The sequence below is a fragment of the Molothrus ater genome, chromosome 2 (assembly GCF_012460135.2).
Source record: "Molothrus ater isolate BHLD 08-10-18 breed brown headed cowbird chromosome 2, BPBGC_Mater_1.1, whole genome shotgun sequence".
In the NCBI taxonomy this organism is placed as follows: domain Eukaryota; kingdom Metazoa; phylum Chordata; class Aves; order Passeriformes; family Icteridae; genus Molothrus; species Molothrus ater.
The window spans coordinates 90,973,898-90,994,196 of NC_050479.2; the positions used below are offsets into that span (position 1 = coordinate 90,973,898).

Here is a 20,299-nt window from a genome sequence, read left to right on the forward strand (position 1 = left end):
ATGATAAAGGTTGGAGAACCCAAAGCACTTCACTGCTAAGTGAGGGAAAGTTTCTATTCCACACTGGCCATCCTGCAGTATCGACTTGTTTGTCAGCACTTGACAAATTCTCTCCCTAGTTCTGTGCTAATCTACAGCATAGCAAATGTGAAAGGGCTTCTCTGGCTAGTCCAAGCATTTGTTCCTGGGAAGGTACCTGGAAAAAAGCTAAACTGCAGACACCATGGGAGACCTCAACATTGATTGGAGTACACAAGCCTCACCCCCAGCTGGTGAATTCCACAGGTGGAGGGAGCAAGCAAAGCCCCAAGTAGAGTGGGAACCAGGAGCACAGCCCAGGCACCCCACACTTCAGGCCTGTACTTTAGCACATACCCACGTAGAAGTTTCTAAACTTGGTGCCACCAGATTTTTGTTTCTTACTTCCCCAGAGAAGCAATTTTCCCAAAGAGAAGGAAATGTAGACCTGTGACACGCAGTTATCAGTCAGTTACATCCATCATCAGTTTTGGATCTGCACCAGGTCCTTGGGGTAAAAAAAAGGCATCAGCTTTGAGCAAAGTATTATAAAATCTACACGGAGACGTTTACTCTAAAATAGCCAATTCAGAAAAGGACATTTGGGAGAATCAATTTGCCAGAGAAGCTGATTTAATCAGACTGATCCAGGGATAAATAAGGTCTAAATGTTTCACAGGCAGACGGGAAGAGCTTGTTTTTTGTTTGGGATCTTAATTATCATCCAGTGACCTACAGGCTTGAATTTCTCTCGTACAGACACATCAGCAAAGCATATATGGTGTAGTAACACGTCAGTTAAGGGTAAAATTCCACAAGGCACATTCACTTTCCTACCTCCACCCTAGATATCTGAAGGGAAACTTCTCTCTCCTTCCTCACTGCACCCAGCACCACTGCTCCAAACATCAACCCCATCTCCAGCAGCACGGCATGCTCATTCCTAGCAAGAAAACAGCTTGGAGAGTTCTGGAAATAACAAGAGATAAAAGTAGGGCAGCCTTTCCCCAAGCACCATGGTCAAATCTGCAGGGATGTAGCATCAGAGACTCAGGGCTGGAAAGGAAAGGGCTGTAGCAGGTGCCACGAGCATCAATCCAACGCTGCCCTAAAAGACCAGAGGCGCTGTGCTCATCCACAACCCATCCTGAAGCATTTGCTCAGCTGGCCTGAAACAAATACAGCTGCAAGGGAGAATTTACATGTGTGGCAACTCAAGTTCCAATTAGCTGAGGAAATGGGTCCTGGGAGATCAAATTAGTTTGTGGCAGCAAGAATAGCTAATTTAGCATGCTCAGACAAGCAATTATTTCTTTCCCTAAATATCACTCTCTCCATGCACTGATGCCTCTCTGCACTGGTCCACAGCCTTATCTTGTAATATCATTTGTGACAGTCTTTTAGGAGCTATTCTGCAGAGAATAATATGGGTTTGCTTTAGTTAAACTAGCAGAACAAGCTGCAGAAACTGATGCAAAAGGGTTGCTGGGAGCACACATGGGAATCTAAAACCTAGCACTGACTAGTCCAGTTTCTGTACAAAGCATTAGTGCCAAGCTCCACACAGCCTGAATGTTTCATGGCCCACACAAAAAGAGCTGCAATAGGAAAGACTTTTAAAAAATTAATTAAAAAAAAAAAAGAAAAAAAAAACAAAACCAAAAAAGAAAAAAAAAGCAAAAAACAACAAAAAAAATCCCAACCAAACAAAAAACCAAAACACAACAAAACAACCCCCCCCCACAAACAAACAAACAAAAAACCCAAGCAACAAACCCATATCAAAAAGAACCCACACAGTGAGAGTGATTTTACTGTGAGGGTGACTGAGCATGGGCACAGGTTGCTCAGGAAGTTACAGTCTTCATCTCTAGAGATAGTCAAAAGCCACCTGTACATACGTGGTCCTGGACAACCCACTTTAGATGGCCCTACTGGAGCAGAGGGTAGGACCCAGATGACCTCCAGAGGTCCCTTCCAACCTCAGCCACTTAGTGATTATATGGAAAAGCTCATCAACTCACTCTGCTGGAGAGTGACTGCAATGGCCCACATTTACATCTTCATCGTGCAGGGAAAGAAAGGATGCAGTAGACCTGTTTTTGCTGACTTCACATTAGCTGCTTTCCCAGCAGGCAAAGGGAATTTTTCAACTTTTGTATCAGACTTAGCTTCTGGTATGAACCTCAGTGCCTGGGAAGAAACTAGTCCCTGAACAATGAGGGTTGTTTGGAACATGATGGCACCTACAGGCCATGTAAAAATTCAAGTATGCATCAAAAATCTTTTCTTTGCACTCTTATCTCAGTACATTGGCAGTAACAATTCCAGAGTCCTCTATACTAGTTGATCTCGGCAGGAAAAGCTTTTGTTCTTATAAGAATAAACAGAAAGGGCATCTTTGCAGGCATAAGATTCAGTTATGCTTGGTGGTGGATTTTTTTTTTTTTTGGAACATAGCCCTCTTACAGGGGACTAGTACTCTCCTGTTCTAGTACAGGAGTACTGTCTTATAGTACTCTCCTGTACTACAAGATAGCCAGTGTCAAAGTAAAAATCCTTATCTTACACTTCTTGTCTCCCATTCACAGGAACCACAGAATTAGTGGAAATTCTGGTTACATACAGCTTGACAACATTGAGCTCACTATTTTCAAATCTGGTACTAATAAAAAAATAGAAGTTTATTGCAATAAACAAACACATGGTTTAGGTTTGTAGTTTATTAGGGAAAAGAAAAATTAACTTATTGAGAGCAGTCAGGCAAACTCCTAAGTTCTTAAAAATGTATCACACAACTCACCCACTATCCAGTAAGGGCAAACCACACAGCCAAAGTGACACCAAGAAGAAACATCTGAAAGGCAAGCAGTAGTTCCTTTAGGAAACTGCTTTGGTCTTGCTTAGCATTTTAGCCTGCTACTAATTTTAAACTTCAACCTTCCTGGACAACAGCAACTTTCATGGTTAAAAAGATCCTCTGTATGTACATCAAAAGAGTACAGTGGCTGAGTTCCAGACACCCTCTCTGTATCCATCTAGTTTAGAAATAAAGATCCTACATTTTTGCACTTCCCATGATTTTTAAAGATGCAAGACAACCAATAAGCAATTAAGATTTATTCTTGTGACAGAGAAATGTCATCACATAGTGCATCTTATTTTATTTCTATCCCAAGAACATCACTGCAATTCCAGGGACTTAGAAGAACACACTGAGCGGCGATCGCTTGAGTTTACCTTCCTGGATACGCTTCTTTTTACGATCCTGTGGAAGAGAGAGGACATTTATCATCATCCTACCAGAGAAGGACTTCCAATAAGCCTGGGATAACAGAACAGCAGTTCTAGTATTTCAGCACAGACTACATGAAGGCAGCACCGTATAGGATTTTAAGGTTGTTTTCCACCCTAAAGGATTCTTTGGGCACAAGCTGTTTAAAAGTAAAAGACAACAAGGCATTTAGCTCCACCTACTAAAGACCTGCTCAGATTGACCTCACGTCTAGGTACTCTCACAGGCCAGCAGAGACCAATTCCTGTAAGGCATTTTTCACCAAACCAGTTGTGTCTCATCATTTGTACCTTAGTTTCTATCTCCTCCTTCTGGCTGAATAACCCAGCTTAGAGAACTAATTATGGAGAAACTTCTTAATAACTTGCCTAAAAGCGCCTGTGCTCACTTCCTACTCATTTGTACCCCACTCTGCAGTCATGTACCTTTCTGACAGGTACCATTACAGCACACAGGCAATACGGATAATGGCCAGATTCCTGTTGCTGGATAAAACCAGAAGATTTACTTAAAACCTGGTGATTTATCTCTTGCTTTTCCAGACTCACAGCAAACATTCCTCAGAGAAAAGACTATGACTACCATGCCTTATGTACTACCAGGAAAACAAGAAGAATCCCCAAACTTCACTAAGGGAACCACAGTAAAGGAAAGTGAATTATCCTGGACTTCAGCATGGCAAAATACTGCAGAAGTACTGAAGTCTCAAGAACATTTATATCAAGACGCTCCCTAAAACCTGAATTTCCAATTCACTCAGGCAAACAACATTTCCCTACAAATATTCTGTTAATTTATGTTAGCGCTTCGTGGTTTATGATTTGATCTCAAATGCTACTTCTGTGCAAAAGAGGGAAATAAAAGTGGTTTACAATAGCCACAAATTCTCTACTAGAAACAGCCCCTGTCTGCCTGTTAGCATTTTTTATGCATGTATATAGCTGAGTTTTTTCATAATGATCTACCATTCCTTAGATCCTGACACTCATAGTTTAGGAGTTAGAATGGAAGCAAGATAAACCTTCCAAATTATTAGAGTGTCCAACTGAGATCATACACTGCAATCGGCATAACTACTCCTCCCCATTTGCTTCACTAAATTAGAGAAATGGTCAAGCAACTGCACAGAGATATTGCTAGGTCTGCCATCCTAAGCTTCTTGCGTATGTTGAGTTCAAAAAGCATGGTTAATGCATATCAACTGCTGAAAATAAGAGTAACTTAGGATTAATTTTCACTTAGTGCTACAGAGAGTTTTGTGACTGCAAAATAGCCTGATCAGGCAACCTGTGACTGGCCATAGCCCCAAGGGTACAATAAAGGGCTCTCAAAAAAGCAAGACTGCAACCAGTAACAGGCTCTGAGACAGCAGGCTCGCTACAGCCTTCCTTCCCTCACTACTTCAATGGTATCAATCATTCTTCGGTGCATGAGGGTCCCACAGACTGAGACTCCAAGCAGATGTACATTTTACAAGCTGGTGTTTGTGGTGTTCGCTGACGTTCAGCGTTCTCGGCCGACTTACCCTGTCAGCTTTTAAGACAAAGATCCAGAAGAGGAGGGGGCCTAAGCCATAAACAGCTCCTAGAAAGGACGTCTTGGGTGTCGGCCGGAAAGTCGGGTAGACGTTCTGCGACTTCGCATAGGCCCAGCGGATCAAGGCGGGATTTTCCTGGGGTGCAAAGACAACAGCGGTGAGGCCGCGGGGCTCCGCACTGGCCCCTCCACGCGGGGGCTGAGGCCGAGGCACACCGGGAAGGGCACCAAGGTCACGGGGAGGGCGGGCAGCGTCCCGCCGCCCCGGCCCCGGCCCCAGCACGGCCGCAGGAGCGGGCCCCGCTCCGGGACGCCGCCGGGTGAGGCGGGCGAGCCCCGCGCTTCCCCCGCCGCCCCTCGGCCCCTCCGTCCCCACTCACGATGACGGCGGGCGCGTTGGGGTCGTTGAGCTGCAGCAGGTACTGCCGCTTGAGCCGGGAGCGGATCGCCAGGCGCTCGGCCTCGGCGCGGAGCTTCTCCGGCGATGTGTCGTAGGTGGCGGGGTCGAGCTCGGGAGGCAGCGAGACAAAGCGGTTCGGCCTGTACAGCTGGGCCGCCGATGGAGGCGGTGCCCACGCCATCTTGGAGAGCCGGCCCTGCCGGCCGTGGGGGCGGTGCCGGCCCTGCCCCGCCCCGCCCCGCCCCGCCCCGCCCGCTGCGGGAGCGGCCGCCTCCCCTCACAGAGCCGGAGCCCGGAATGGTTTGGGCTGCCGGGACGGTAAAACTCATCCGCTTCCAACACCGCTGCCGTTGGCAGGGACAGCTTCCGCTAAAACAGGTTTATCAAAGCCCCATCCAGCCTGGCCTTGAATCGTCCAATGGATGGAGCATCCACAGTTTCTCTGGGGAGCCTGTGCCGGTACCTTACCACACTCAGGGTAGAGGATTTTTTTTTTGTAATATATAACTTAAATCTACTCTTTCGATTTGAACCCATTCCATCTCTGTGACGGTGTTCACGGGGGTCTTAGGATAAGGGAAGAGATGAGGATCTGACTTCATGTTTCAGAAGGCTTGATTTATTATTTTATGATATATATTATATTAAAACTATACTAAAAGAATAGAAGAAAGGATTTCATCAGAAGGCTAGCTAAGAATAGAAAAATAATGGAATGATAACAAAGGCTTGTGCCTGACTGAGACAGTCCAGACAGCTGGACTGTGATTGGCCATTAATTAGAAACAACCACATGAGACCAATCACAGATGCACCTGTTGCATTCCACAGCAGCAGATAACCATTGTTTACATTTTGTTCCTGAGGCCTCTCAGCTTCTCAGGAGAAAAAAATCCTAAGGAAAGGATTTTTCATAAAATGTGTCTGAGACACCCCTCCTCCTGTCACTGCATTCTCTTGTAAATAACCCTTCCCCATCTTTACTGTGAGCTCCCTTCCAGGTGCTGGAAGACCACACTTAGGTTACCTCAAAGCCTTCTCTTTCCCAGGCTGAACAAACCCAATTCTCTCAGCCTTTCCTCGTGGGAGAGGTGCTCCATCCCTGTGATCATCTTGTTGGCCTCCTCTGGACTCGCTCCAACAGGTCCATGTCCTTCCTGTGCTGGGGGCCCCAAAGCTGGTTGTGGTGTCCAGGCGGGGTCTCACAGAGCACAGGGGCAGAATTCCCTCCCTTGTCCCTTGGATACATCCCAGGACATGTTTGGCTTTCTGGGCTGTGAGTGCCTGTGGCCAGAGCATGTCCAGCCTCTCACCCAGCAGCACCCCCAAGTCTTCCTGGTCAGAGCTGCTCTCGATCTGTTTATCCCCCATCCTGTGTTGATACCGGAGTTGTTCTGACCCAGGTGCAGCACCTTGCACTTGGTCTTGTTAAAACTCATGAGATTTCCAGGTACCCACTTCTCCTGCCTGTCTTGGCCTTGCCTGGCCTCACCTGCTGTGACTCAGGGCATGTCAGGGACAGATTTTGTTCTCACAATAACAGCAGTCCCAGCAGGTAAATTTTTCCTGTCCCCTGCAATTAAAATGGCCTTCAGGATGAGTCACAGGTTAGGAGTGTTGACCTCTTTGAGTCTGCAGGGACAAGGGGGTGCCATTGCTGTGTGGGTGTTTACTGCCCTTTCAAACAGTATTTCTATGTTTTAGAAAGTGTAGTTAATGTATGTCAAACTGCTGAAAATAAGTCTCTTAAAATTACAGGATCATAGAATCACAGAATATTTTGTGTTGGAAGTGACCCACAAGGATCAAGTCCAACTTAGCCCTGCACAGATTCATCCCCAAGAGTCACACCCTGTGCCTGAGGGCATTGTCCAAACACTTCTTGAACTCTGTCAGGCTGGGTGCTGTGACCACTTTCCTGGGGAGCCTGTTCCAGTGCCCACCCACCCTCTGGGAGAAGAACCTTTTCCTGATGTCGAACCTAAACCTCCCAATGGTCAACTTTAGGCCATTCCCTCAGGTCCTGTCACTGTTCACCAGAGAGAAGAGATCAGTACCATTCCTCCACCTCCCCTCATGAGGAAGGATGGCAATTAATTTACACTGTCAGTGCTACAGAGAGCTTTGCTATAGCTATATTTGAACATTAATTTTTGAACTGAATGAAAAATCCCTACATTTGAACAGTATTCCATGTTACACAAGAGATATGTTGCAGGCAGACTGGTATTTGCAAAATCCCACAGTTACTTGCTTTCAGCTTCAAATTGTCCCTTTGATTCTTTAACCAAGGCTGAGCTGACTGGACAAGCGGCCAGGTAACCTCCAGGATTCTCGAGAGGTGACTCACCACCTTGTCAGACACTACTGACAGGTTCAGGATTCACCCTCTGCTTGGTGAACACCGGGCAAAGAAAACAGGGGTTTGACCTTGCACTGCTTTTGGCCAGCTGTGCCCAGGTGGCTGAGAAATCCAATAGCATCCTGGCCTGGATCAGCAATGGTGGGGCCAGCAGGAGCAGGGCAGGGATTGTCCTCCTGTACTCGGCACTGGTGAGGCCACACCTTGAGTGCTGTGCCCAGTTCTGGGGCCCTCCGTCCAAAAAGGACATCGAGGTGCTGCAAAGTGTCCAGAGAAGGGCAACAGAGCTGGGGAAGGGTCTGGAGCACAAGTCCTGTGAGGAGCAGCTGGGGTTGTTTAGCCTGGAGAAAAGGAGGCTCAGGGGAGACCTTATTGCTCTCAATAACTGTGTGAAAGGAGGTTGTGGCCAGATGTGGAGTTGGTCTCTGGTCCTGTACAGCAAGTGACTGGACAAGGGAAAATGGCTTCAGGTTGTGCCAGGGGAGGTTTAGATTGGATATTAAGAAAAATTTTTTCACCAAAAGGATTATCCAGCATGGGAACAGGCTGCTCCAGGAAGTAGTGAACCTTCTCCATAGATATTCAAAAGATGTGGCATGTGGGGACACTGTCTAGTGATGGACTTGGCAGCACTGGGATAATCACTGGACCTGATGATCTTAGAGTTATTTGGCAACCTTAGTGATTCTTAGGCTTTGACTTTAGGAGGTTTTTATCTTGTCGGTTTTAAGAACTTTGGTCTCCAGTGATGTAAAGACAAAGCAAGTTGTCTTTCTGGAAACAAAGTAGCCAGTAAACAAGTTTACTGTTGTGTTTTCTTCTTCTAGTCTACAAAACAGTGATAGTTATGCTGATTGGGACCCAGTAAGTTGCTGTGCATATATAGTTATGGCCTGATTCACTCTGTGCTAACTGCAGACTCAGGTAATGTTGGATGAGGGATTACAATTTCCTCCTAAGCATACACAAAATTATACTGCTGACTTTATTTAAGATACTGTGCTTTGGCTCTGCAGTAATAGAGCACAAGCTCTTCTTCACATCCTAGAATTTCACTCTTTTCCCTAAGCACTTGGAAAACAAATGACCTCCTTTTGGTCCGAACAGCTATTTAGGAGTTGTGACTTGCTTTCAGCAGGATGAAATACAAGTTGGATGTTTCTGCAGTTTTGTGTACCTTGAGAACCCCCACCAAAACACACAGCATTAGGTGCATTTCCCTCTCTCAAGTATAAGCCTATATTCATCTCAGAAATCTCTCCAGCTTTTGCACTCCCGTTTTCTTCACAAACACGTGTCTGAAAATCCAAGTGAAAACCAAGCTGCTTCATTCACAGCCAGCTCCCAGGGAAGTACTTAACATGCCCTGTTGCTTTTTCTCCCAGGGCTTTCAGCTTGGGTCAGTGGCTCCTATAGCATGGAAAAATATACTCCCTTTACTTCCCATTTTGTGACTTGGATTTAGTGAGCTCAGTGTCTCCAGCTCCATGATTTGTGTCTCTTCATAACCAGCATGTAGAGAGCTGCTTTAGCAGCACAGTACCTATACCAGCAGCACTGCCATGTGGCACTCCTGTGGTACTTTCATCTCTGAGTGTTCCCAAGGACTTGGCAGCCTGTGCCTCCCAGCCCCTGCATGGCTTGATGCTTTTAAAGCTGCTCCTCCCTGCTCTCTCTTATTTCTTAATAAAAGGACACGTGCAGCCTTCAAACAGATTGATTCCTGGCAGAAGCAGGAGTGCAGATTGGATTAGCAAACTGGGAAGGGTTAGCTGCTCTGTGGGAGGTGGTGGGGTTTTTTTCCCTCTTTGCTGCATCACAGAGTGGAACAGAAGACTCCTGTTCCAGCAGCTCTCCCAAAGGACCTCCAAACAGCCAGATGCCTTTGCCCCAATCCACTGACTCCCAAGGCCTGTCTGTAGTGGTGTGTGATGTGTGATGGCTCCTGTGGGCAGGAGCAGAGGTAGTCTCGTGGTGAAGTCACTTGGCAAAGGAGCGGGTTCAGCTCCAGCCCTGTTGCAGAATCTTTGTGATCTTATCAGTGCAGGTCCAAGCTGTGCCTCTCCCCAGAGCTCGTAGCTGTGAGTGTGCATGCTTGGCATGCAAACAGTGCTGGAATTAATTCTACTGGGAGAAAAACAGAAGGTACAAAGCAACATTTCCATTAACAATGTAATGTACTGTATTAGAAAACCGAGCAGCCAGCTGCTATGCTGAAAACACCTTTGCATTTCATCTCTAGCCGCTAACTCATCCTCCTCCCCAAAGGATCAAAATCCTCACAGGAAGTCTTTTCTGAGAGATGGCACTTGTTCTGGGTAAGAAAATAACTAAATCCCTTCCAGAGAAAAATATTCTCTGACACTGAAGCCTGTGCATTGCAATTTGTTTTCCCCTGTTTTCACTCTTGCAGGGGTGAATTTGTGCACTCTCTTTGTTTTGTAACAGCCATGTTTCTAACTTTAAAACACATCCTTCAGCAAAAGCCTGAGTCACCAATAGTCAGTGTCTCACCCTTGCATAAAGCAATGCAGGACAAAGACAGAAACGCTGCAGACAAAACACTTGACTGAAATCAGTGATTGTTTTTTCTCCTGCTGACAGGAACTGCTGCACCCAGGGAGAAATGCTGCGGTGACAAACTGTCCTCCTGTGCAGACCTCCTGCATCATCTCCTCCTCCTGGACCACCCTATGGCAGCTGCTGAACACAGCCTTACTGCTGCTGCAAACCACCTCTGAAACAAAAGATTTTGCAAGAATGAATAAGACCCTTCTTGTCTCTGTTTTGTCAGCCAGATCTTGAAGCTCCTTTGACTCTTCTCCTGACTGCTAGTGTTGACCTAAGGCAAGCAGCAGGAATATAAAATAGGCTCCAGTAAGGGTGGGGCCGGTCTCAGTAGGGCAGCACAGGCTTGAGCTAGAATATGCTGGTCATAAAACCACATCCTCGTGGGCTCACACACCAAAGCTTAACAGGTAAGACCCCAAGTGGTTTTTCTTCTTTTTAATTAGGACTGATGTTTATTGACTGTTCAAGGTTGGCAGTATTAAGTGAAATTGACAATTCTCCTATGAAAATGCCTTTGAAGTTTACATCATCTGTTTTCTTTGCCATCAGCAGTAAGCAAAATGGAAAAAATAGTCAACAAAATTAATCTTTGTCCAGAACCCCATGGAGGGTTGGCCTTGACTGACTGCCAGACATCTACCCAGCTGCTTTCTCACTCCTCTCCTTGAAAGGGCTGGGGGAGAAAATGACATAGAAAATCTCATGGTTTGATAAAAGTGCAGTTGTTAAGAAAAGAAAACACTGCACATGGAAGCAAAGTAAAAAGAGGAATTAATTCACTACAACCCATCAGCAGGCAGATGTCCAGCTGGTTTTTGGGAAGCAAGGCCTCAATAGGCATAGCAGTTGCTTGGGAAGACAGATGGCATCACCACAAATGTCCTCCCATCATTCTCCTTTCCTTCAACTTTTATTTCTAAGAAGGCCATCATATGGCATGGGATATCCCTTTGGTTATATGAGTCAGCTGTCCTGGTTATTCCCTCTCCAATATCTTGCCCATCTCCAGCCTACAGACCTCCAAAGTTGTTGGTGGGGTGTTGGAGAGAAAGCCCTGACACTGTGCTAGCACTGCCCAGCAATACCCAAACCCGTGTGCTACCAGTGCTCTTTTAACCACAGATGAAAAGCACAGACCCTATAGGTTGCTGTGCAGAAAGTGGAGTCCATCCCAACCAAACCCAGTAGAAAGGCAGTTTGAAAGCTGTCTGATACCACTGAATTTCAGACTATTCTCCTACAAGGTAGCCTGAAATCAGACACACTTCTATGACATTCTGATTGAAGCTGCAAATAACTTCCACCTAGAGTTTAAAGTAATCCAAGATACCTTCAGTTTAGAACTGTGATTTTGCTAGTGGCTTTTCAGTCATGCCCTGAAATACACAGACTGGATTTTTTAACTGTGTACTCAAAGTCACTCCTTTCAGTGTGACCAGGCTAAGTGATTCTGTGCTTCAAGTGAATGAGAGAAAAATTAACCTAAATCACATACCTGTCTACTTACCTCCAAGGTGAGCATGCATGATGTTTTCAGAAAAGACAGGTTAAATATGCTGTCAACTCAAAAAATACTGGTGCATGTCAGACTTGTTCTGAGTGCTTGCAGTTGCCCCATTTGAATCCATTGTCAGACTGGGTCAACATGTTGGTGGGCTCTGTTGTGAATTCTCACTGACCTTTTGCAAAGAAAGCAAGCTGGAAAATGAGGGAAGCTGACAAAATCACTCATGTATCAAGAAGGTTCCTGAACAGAGGCCCCATACTTCTAATTCCCATATGTTATGGCCAAGAAGGGTCATTTGGCTCCTATTTCCATTCTATACAAGTGAATAAATACTGTTAAGTGTGCTGCTGCCCTTCTTTTGTAGGGGCATCAATATCAAGCATTCATGTGCATGGATTTATCCATGGTAAAAGCCAAATGGATACAGAAAGGGAGCAGTGTAAGCAGCATTAGGATTCAGCACAGTTTATTTGAGCTCAGAATAAGTACATCTAACTGCAGCATATAGCTATATTAATAAATTTTCCAGATACATGTAATTCATTCTGTGTTAAGAACTGAAGTCCTCAGTATCTTTATTTTATAGTTGTTTAAAGGAAGCCTAGCATGCAAAGGAAGGAGTTAAGATGGTTAGGGGAATTATGAATTGTTAGTACAGCCAACAGGCCACCCATAAATGTGTATCAAATGTTGAGCTCAGCAGGAGTTAGTTACAAAACTAGGACATTTAATGAGTCATGAAGTGCCAGGAATAATGAGACATGGCATTAAACAAACCATTCCTGCCTCTCCTTGGCTTGTCCAGAGTCGATGGCAAGAAGCCCTCTGCTGTTTCAGCTTTTCCTGTCAAAAGAAAACTTTGGACTCACACTGAATTATAGCCGTGGCTGAGCTGCCTCAGCCAGGGAGCTGGTGCCGCCTGGGTGGCCCTGTGAGAGAAGGATAAGCTGGCAGCCAGCATCCCTTCTCCACTCCTTTGCAAGTCATTGATTGTAGCATTTAATAGTGTTGTATTCTTAGCTCTCCCTCTGCTTCCAGCTCCTCGCACAAGAAACTATTAATAGTTATGTATCAATGAAGAGTGGGAGAGGAAGAGGTCTTAGAGTAGGGAGGGAATTTGAAACATCCCCTGCATGTCTGAGGGTAAGTCCTGTTGTTGGTTAAGTGTTAGAAGTGCTTAGCCAGCTGAGGGCTAACTCGGTTCCTAGACTTCCCCTCACAATGGCTGTCAGGACCTGGGGTACTCCAGCAAGCTGTCATTGCTCCAACCACCCTCCACCTGGCCCAGGTGCAGGATAAAGCTGAGATCCTTTCCTTAGAGCTGCCCTGAACTGTGTGAAATGTATGCTGTATCTAGGCTTGGCTCGAGTTCCTAGCTTGACCTCAGGCCTTCCTTATTACTTTGGCATTGCCTGGACAACACTGGACTGCAGCTGGTTATGGTTATTGCCACTGGACCTGCCCTCATCACCTTGTCTGGCTCCCAGCTCAGCCCAATCTTCCCATTCCTGGACTGCAGTGTCACTCATGGAGGAGTGCTCAACCTCATGGCCCTGGGGATTGTATGTGGTGCCAAGGGTGAACTCAGATGGCTGCCAGAAAAAATTCACAAAGCAGCTGCTAGCAGGAGTCAGTGAGGAGAAACTCAAGTGTTGCAGGAAATGGCTTATGCAGCATAAGGGGAGGCATCTTTTCTGGCCTGCTGCTCCTGACACAGACCATCACCAGAAGCTGATGCTTCTTTTTTTCCCCATTTCTCTGCAGGTGTTTTCCTCTGCCCACAAAAGAAATTATAGAACTGCCTCATTCAGTCTGGGCATCAGAAAAGTAGCAGTGCCTGCTGTAAATTCTGCCTGCTTCTCTCTGACATGATGGGGAGAGTTTCAGATGGAGAGTCCTCTTAACCCAAAACATGTCTGAGAGGTGAACCATCCCTTAGAGATTAATTTTTAACCATCCCTTAGAGATTAATTTTTTCTTCATGGGTTTTGGGAAGAGTTTTGTGTAGCCCAGATACTTTCCAGCTCCCTGAGTACCCACTGTGTGACAGAGTGCCATGGCTTGTGTAGCTTGGAGAAAAATGTTACACAGCCTTTATTGCACATGGAGGATGCTCCTGTAAGCTCTTCTCAGACCCACGGGTGAAATGCTGGACTTTCTGACAGCAAAGGAGAGCCCAATGAAAAATGGCTCTGGCCCACAAAGCTTTCACATTGCCTGCAATGTCTTATTTGAAGTTACCTGGTGGGTTTAGTTGGACTTTCTTTCACAAACAGAATCAGATTGTAAAGAAAAGCCTGCTGTGTGAAGATCTAACCAGAAAGGGCCAGGGAAACTTTAATCCCCAACAGATATGGCCACTCCTGCTTGTCAAGACAGAAATACAGTGCCTCAACAGTGGGTTTGGAGTTAGGGACTTTGCCTGCCAAGGTGGAGTCACTCAAGAACATTATCTTGGAGGAAGCCTCACTTTGTGGTATCATCAGGTCCAAAATTTATCCACAACCTGAAATTAATTTTTAACTCAAAAAAGAAGTAAGACTTTATAGACAATGATTCTTTTAGAAGTCACAAATTTCTCCTTTGTACAGGAAGGCACTCCAACTCTGTGTGGGGAAAAAACCTCCTGCCTGAAATCTGTGATAGATGAGCCTTGAAGGAGAAGCAGCTCTGTTGAACTGCTATGTAGAAAAAGATGCTCACTTTGTTTTGCTTTATATATTTTGTTAGAAGTATAAAGCTTAAATTTTAAATCAAGTATTTGGGAACACACTGTGAAGCAGACCATCAGTATGAGTAAAATATGTTAGTAGGAACACGTTGAATTTAGTGTGGCTGTTTGGCAGTCTCTGTATTGCAGTGGGGAAGGACTTAGTTGTGGCAATGCAGAGTGGTTTTTTTCTTTGCTGAAGTAAAAGACAGAATACAAATGAGGCTGTTGCTGCAGAATGCCAGCTAGTGGAAACGATACAACATGTCCAGACTGGGTATTTCAGTGTTTAAAAAAAATTATGGCAATACTAGAACTTTAAACTTCTGACCCATAGAGATAGAAAGGCAGAACAGTGATGTCCCTGGATTCTTGTTATCATTGTATAAATCAGGAACATTCACTAAACAAGAAATATGCCTTTGCATTGCAGAGCCCTGCATCCATCAGGTTTCACCTGCCTTTTTGGGGAAATGGGCTAAGGCAGCCACCAAGGTTAAAAATTGCTTCCTAAATTAATGTTTCCATACTTCTCTAGATAACCTCTTAGCAGAGAGGTTTGCTCTTTGTGTAAACCACTTCTATTTATAGTGCCATAATTCCTTAATTCAACCAGTGTAATTGTGATTTCAGTCCTTAAAGGGAAGATTTCTACTCATGGTGTGACCCTTGCATGACTCTTTAGACACTGTGCTTTTCCTGCTCTCCTACTGCCCCTCACTCCATCTCCTTACATGCATCTGCTTCCTTCCTACTCACTTGCATGGGTTTTAGCCCTATCCAATTCTGTTCTCCCACACTCTCAGCACTGCTGAGGGGCTCTTTACTACCTCAACCTACTTTGACTTCCTCTGCCTCCTTCACTTGCTCCTCAGTCTTTTCCCTGCTCTCTACTGGACATATCTCACTCATTTCCATCCAAACATCTTCAAAAGCAGATCCAGTTGTGGTGGCAGCCACTTGCCAAATGCTTGACAGATGGCAACTGATGACTTTTTGGTACTCTGCTCCCTGATTCTTCTCATCTTTGAATCAAGCAATGTGTACACAGCAATTTGGGAGTAGGAGCATTCAAAGTTCTTCCTCTTTTGCTTTGAATTATTTCGGAATCTTCCTGGGCCTGAAGCTAAGGGAAGTGTGAGCAGCCATCATATTGCTTGCTGGTTCTCCTCACCACAGGGAGGCTGATCAAACTCAGTTTCCACAACCAGCCTTTTAGTTTTACTGAGCAATTTCACAGTGAAGGCAATGGAGAAGGGCCTATCCATTTCTGTACTAATGCTTTTCATGGTGAATCCTTCCTTTCTTTGTGTGCAACATATGTCAGGAGAGAGGTTGTTGTGACTCAGGCACAGGTGTGGTATATCCCCACCTTCTGTTGCTGTGTTGGTCTTGCTGCAAGCTCCAGGGAGGCAGCCCTCTCTTGTTCCCAGCATAGTCCACGAGTCCCTGCAGTGACCAGAGCTGCCCACAGCACAAAGTCACAAACAGAATGACTCCAAGGGATATTGCAAAGCCTGGTGCTGTTATGTCTGTATCAGTCTTTCACAGCTGGCTGAGATGCCTCTTCTTCTGGACCAGTTAATAGGGAGGTTGCATTTCTCCATAATTTCCCCGAGGACTGAACACATCTCAGCAATTGAAAGAAAAAGGGTGGTGACTCACCTCTCGACCTGCTTAATTCTTTCCAGGATAGTCCTTCTCATGAAGAATTGAGACTGTCTGGGATATACTCATGAGACAAACTAATATGCTAAAATCTGTCTCAAATCCAAATGAAAATTTGAAATATGATAAAACACTTGCAGCAGAACAGTCATCAAAATTAAAGTGGTTTTTTTTTTTCGGTTATATAACTTCTCCCCAGCACAGAGCAAGACCCCATTTCCCATCCCTTTGCTTTGCCTTGTGGGGCTGAGTCAACTCCTTGACCCTTCCTTGTTTTACTTCATTGTAGAAAGAGCTTGAACAAAGCAGGAAACTGAGCCCCTAATCTTAAAAATCTCCTGCATATTTTTTAAGATTAGTGAAACGATGAAGCTTTGGTTTCCTTGTTCTTAGACATAGTTTTTGCAGAGGCATCACAGGAGTGAGATTTGCTCCTGACAGCAATGCTGCCTTTTTTTCAGGCAATGATAGAAAAGGTCTTTCTGACCTGCAGAGCAGTCTCAGAGCAGAGTTACCTCTGGCTGCGTCGTCCCACCTCTGACATTTGTCAGGCAGCTGACAACTTCAGTTGACAGCTTATGGATTTTTATCCTATTTTCTTGCAGTACAACCTCTTCCAAATACCAGCATCTCTCTCTTCTCTGAGTGGACCTATATAGCATCTGGCACCACCTTTGTCTCGATTTTTGACTCTGTTTGGGACAAATTCTTCTGACTTGCCTATCATGTAGCATACTGCTCACACAGACTTTTTGATGTGCTGTGCATGGTACACAGGAAGACAACTGCAAGATGTGACACCGTAGTGAGAGGTCTTGGAGGGAGAATCTGCCACTCACTGCATTGTCTTGACCTTGTTTAGAAGCAGAGGTGCAAAAGTATTTCTTGGTCCCAGAGTCTAGACAGTCACAGGTTTGATCAGGACTGAATTGAAACAGTTTCCTACAGAGAGTACTGCTGTGCTCATGGCCCTAGCGTGACCTTGGGGCATGCAGAGGGATGTCCCTCTGCATGCCCCAAGGAGTTTAGGGCTGACCATGTTGTTAGCATTGGCTTGTCCTTGCCTAATACCTTATTCTTGGAAGGAAGGAAGGAAGGAAACATCAGGATTGGGTGTCCCTTGGACAGAACATTAACTGATCAGAGCATAGATATTCCAAAGTGATTTATTCTGGTAAAAATTATTTTCTTGCTTAAGAGTTGCTTATTGTTTGTGCTCTGTGGCAGTGAAAGGCCAGTATGTGATGAGGAAAAGGTGATCTTTAGTTTAGGACAGGAGAAGTGAATGAACAACCCAACAGCTGGAACTGCATTTTGCGACATTGCTCAGCACCCTCCTGCTCTTTAGGCTTGACCCTGTCTCAGGATTTCAAATCTTTGGATCCAGTCCAGGATTTCTGGAGAAGTCATCAGTCTTTCCCAGCAGTAAGAGACAGTGCAGAGAGCATAGTGGGTTAATGATGATGGTGATAAAAAATACCAATAAAAATAGTATGACAAAATTTCCCTCAACAACCATTTTCACATATTTGCTGTTTTGATGCAACATTTCTGGATTTTTTGACAGAAACAGAGGCACTTTGTCATCCTTCCATCAAAAAAAAATTGTTTGTTTATTTTCACCTCCTTTTCTCCTCTTTATACCAGTTGCTAAGGGAAACAGAGGAGTAAACAAGAGGGAAAAACTGAGAGGGAAAAGAAAACAACTCAGGTTTTGTTATTTTTAATAATTTTTTTCAACCAAACCCAGCTATATCATCATGATAAAAATACAAGAAAATTCCTTTCAGCAAAAGCTGCTGGTTCTCTCAAAAAGCTGCTGGTGCTTTCTCAAATCAATTCCTACTGCATTGTGTCCCCCGAAGTGTAGCAAAGGCTTGCATGACGTATCCAGAAAATGCTGGCTCCTGACAACATGGCTGGTTTAGTTTTAGAACTGCAGAAATGCAATGATAAACAGCAAATCTTAAGTGTTTTCTTAACAATTATCAATAGCTGCTGCTTCACTTTACAAAGTAACTTTCGGTTGCTCCCTTCTGCACCAGTGAACAAAGCCTCCTTAGACTCTGCACATGCTGCTCTGGTAGGTGTGCTGCAGGTGTGCTGGAGTCCTGCTCTAAGAGGAGGATTATTATTATTATTATTATTATTATTATTATTATTATTATTATTATTATTATTATTGATGTGAAACTTCAGCTGCTGTTCTTGAGCTGAGATCAGTGAAGCTCTGCAGAAAGCAGGAGGTGAATAGCAGTGATGCAGCAAAACTGTTTCCTAGAAAAAAATCATTTCTGCAAGGGTTCACACTGCTCTGCAGAGACCAAAAGAGTCAAAACAAGTTCTGTACACTTTTAGGCAGCATCAAGCATATTTTAGCAAAACTGATGTTCTTTATTGAGTTCTAGAATGTTTTTCCACTCAGTAGCCAACAATTATGCTCAGCTGAATGGGGAAGGAGGTTTGAGCAATGCAGTCTCAAACTAGTAAAATAGAAAAGGGTTCAGAAAGGAAGGGATCTCTGATCTAATGCAAAACTTGATTTATGTTTTCAAGATATGTCTTGGCTGCAGCAGTAAAGTAGATGGGATCAGAAGTAATGCTGACTAGTATGCTGGGGTTTAGCTCAAAGAAAACTTTCTAAAGGGGAAAAAATAAGGTTTATAAAAGAATACACTGGGCAAAATGGAGCTGTGATAAGTAATGTTTCTTCTACCTTCATTCTTAACCCTGAGCTGCATTCTGTGGGTAAAAATAGCTGCTGCCAAAAATACTAGTTGCTTGAAAGAAGCTGCAGTGCCATCACTTCTAGAGGAACTTCCTATTGTTTCTGGGTACAGTGTTAAAATAAGCATCTGGTTCAGAAAATAATATTGGGGTTGCAATAGAATTCTTGCAGTTGTTGTTTACTTTCCCAAAGAAAACAACATAGGGGGAAAATTAAAACACACAAGCCTTATTTACACAGAGCCCAGTGCAGCAACACTGAATACTTAAGATCTCAAGCCCAGAGAGAGAGCTTCAGGGATCTGTCCAGAGGGATCCCTGTCAGAGGGCTCTGAGGTGTCTCTTTGGGAGTCCTTCCCCAGAAAGGACAAGCAGCTGTGTTGGCCCTGCACAAAGGCACAAAGGAAGAGGACAAAAACAATCTTCCCCTCCTTGGTCTGGTAGCCAACTCAGGTTAAAAAGTGTGTGGGAGGGCTGGAAAGAGAAGAAAATACACTGCCAGGCCCAAGTTGTGTTGTATTATTAAAAGTCAAAACACCTTACCATCTGATGATGGGATCAAAACTCATTCTTAGGGCTGCTTCAAGAGGTCCATGCACAATATGTCATGCTACGAAAGAATGAGTAAGAACTGAAGCAAAAACTTATTGTGGGAAGCTCAGTTAAGATTCCCCTCTGGTCACTGCCAAAGGGCCATGAAGCAGATTCTCACAGGCTAAAATTCTGGGTAAAAAGAGAGTTTGACATCTGAGTTATCTATGTCCTTAGTGCACAAGGTCAGGAGTCAGTCCAGCCAGTCCAGCTTTTTCTGAGTACCTGACTCAGAAGTTTTGCCTAGGGATGCTGTAGATTGCTCACATTCCCTGTTATTTGGAAATACATACAGAAGCATTTCTAGCACATTTTCACCCAAGATCAATGCAGCTGCCAGATCAGAGTCTCTCAGTACCACAATATTGTGCCATTGGTAGAGAAGACTAAGAGCCATTTGGCAATGGAAAGACATAGGTTTAAGAAGGTGCAGAGCAAACCTTTTTAGTTGCTTTATGCTGGGCAAGAAATATGGAAAGAAATTATGGATCACATCACAGGGGTTTTACCATGATGAGGATGTGTTCTCATTGTTCCTGCTTCTTGTAGCAGGACTATCACTGCCAGGCCGCAGATCAGGCCTGGAGGAAGAGCAGTAGCTGTATTGCATCAAGGGCACCTTCCCAAAATTTCCTTGGAGACCTTGCCTTGGGCAAGTGCAGCCCACAGTTTTACTGCCCAAATTTTTTGTGTCCTGCAGGAGGAACTCCACCAGTCTCCTGGGAAGGCACCCCTCATCCATGTTGTGCTCCTCTTCACTGATGATAATTGACTTTCCCTTTCTGAATCTCTTGGGCTCACTGCCTGGCAGCTCCACAGCCTTGGAAGCATCTGGTGCATGTTCAGAGACAAATTGTCAGGGAGAGAGGGTGAGAGCAGATGTCTAAAACACCCATAAAAGACCTGGTGCCTGC

At 44.7% G+C, this 20,299-nt stretch overlaps 1 protein-coding gene across 1 annotated transcript; it reads right to left on the minus strand.

Annotated features, from left to right (window-relative positions):
* Positions 1–2,726: 2,726 nt before the first annotated feature.
* Positions 2,727–5,471, minus strand: NDUFB4 (NADH:ubiquinone oxidoreductase subunit B4). Its single transcript, XM_036392229.2, has 3 exons — positions 5,230–5,471; positions 4,839–4,985; positions 2,727–3,286 (listed from the first exon to the last, which is right to left on the minus strand). The coding sequence occupies exons 1-3, from the start codon at positions 5,428–5,430 to the stop codon at positions 3,221–3,223; spliced, it is 414 nt and encodes a 137-aa protein (XP_036248122.1). The 5' UTR covers positions 5,431–5,471; the 3' UTR covers positions 2,727–3,220.
* Positions 5,472–20,299: the final 14,828 nt, after the last annotated feature.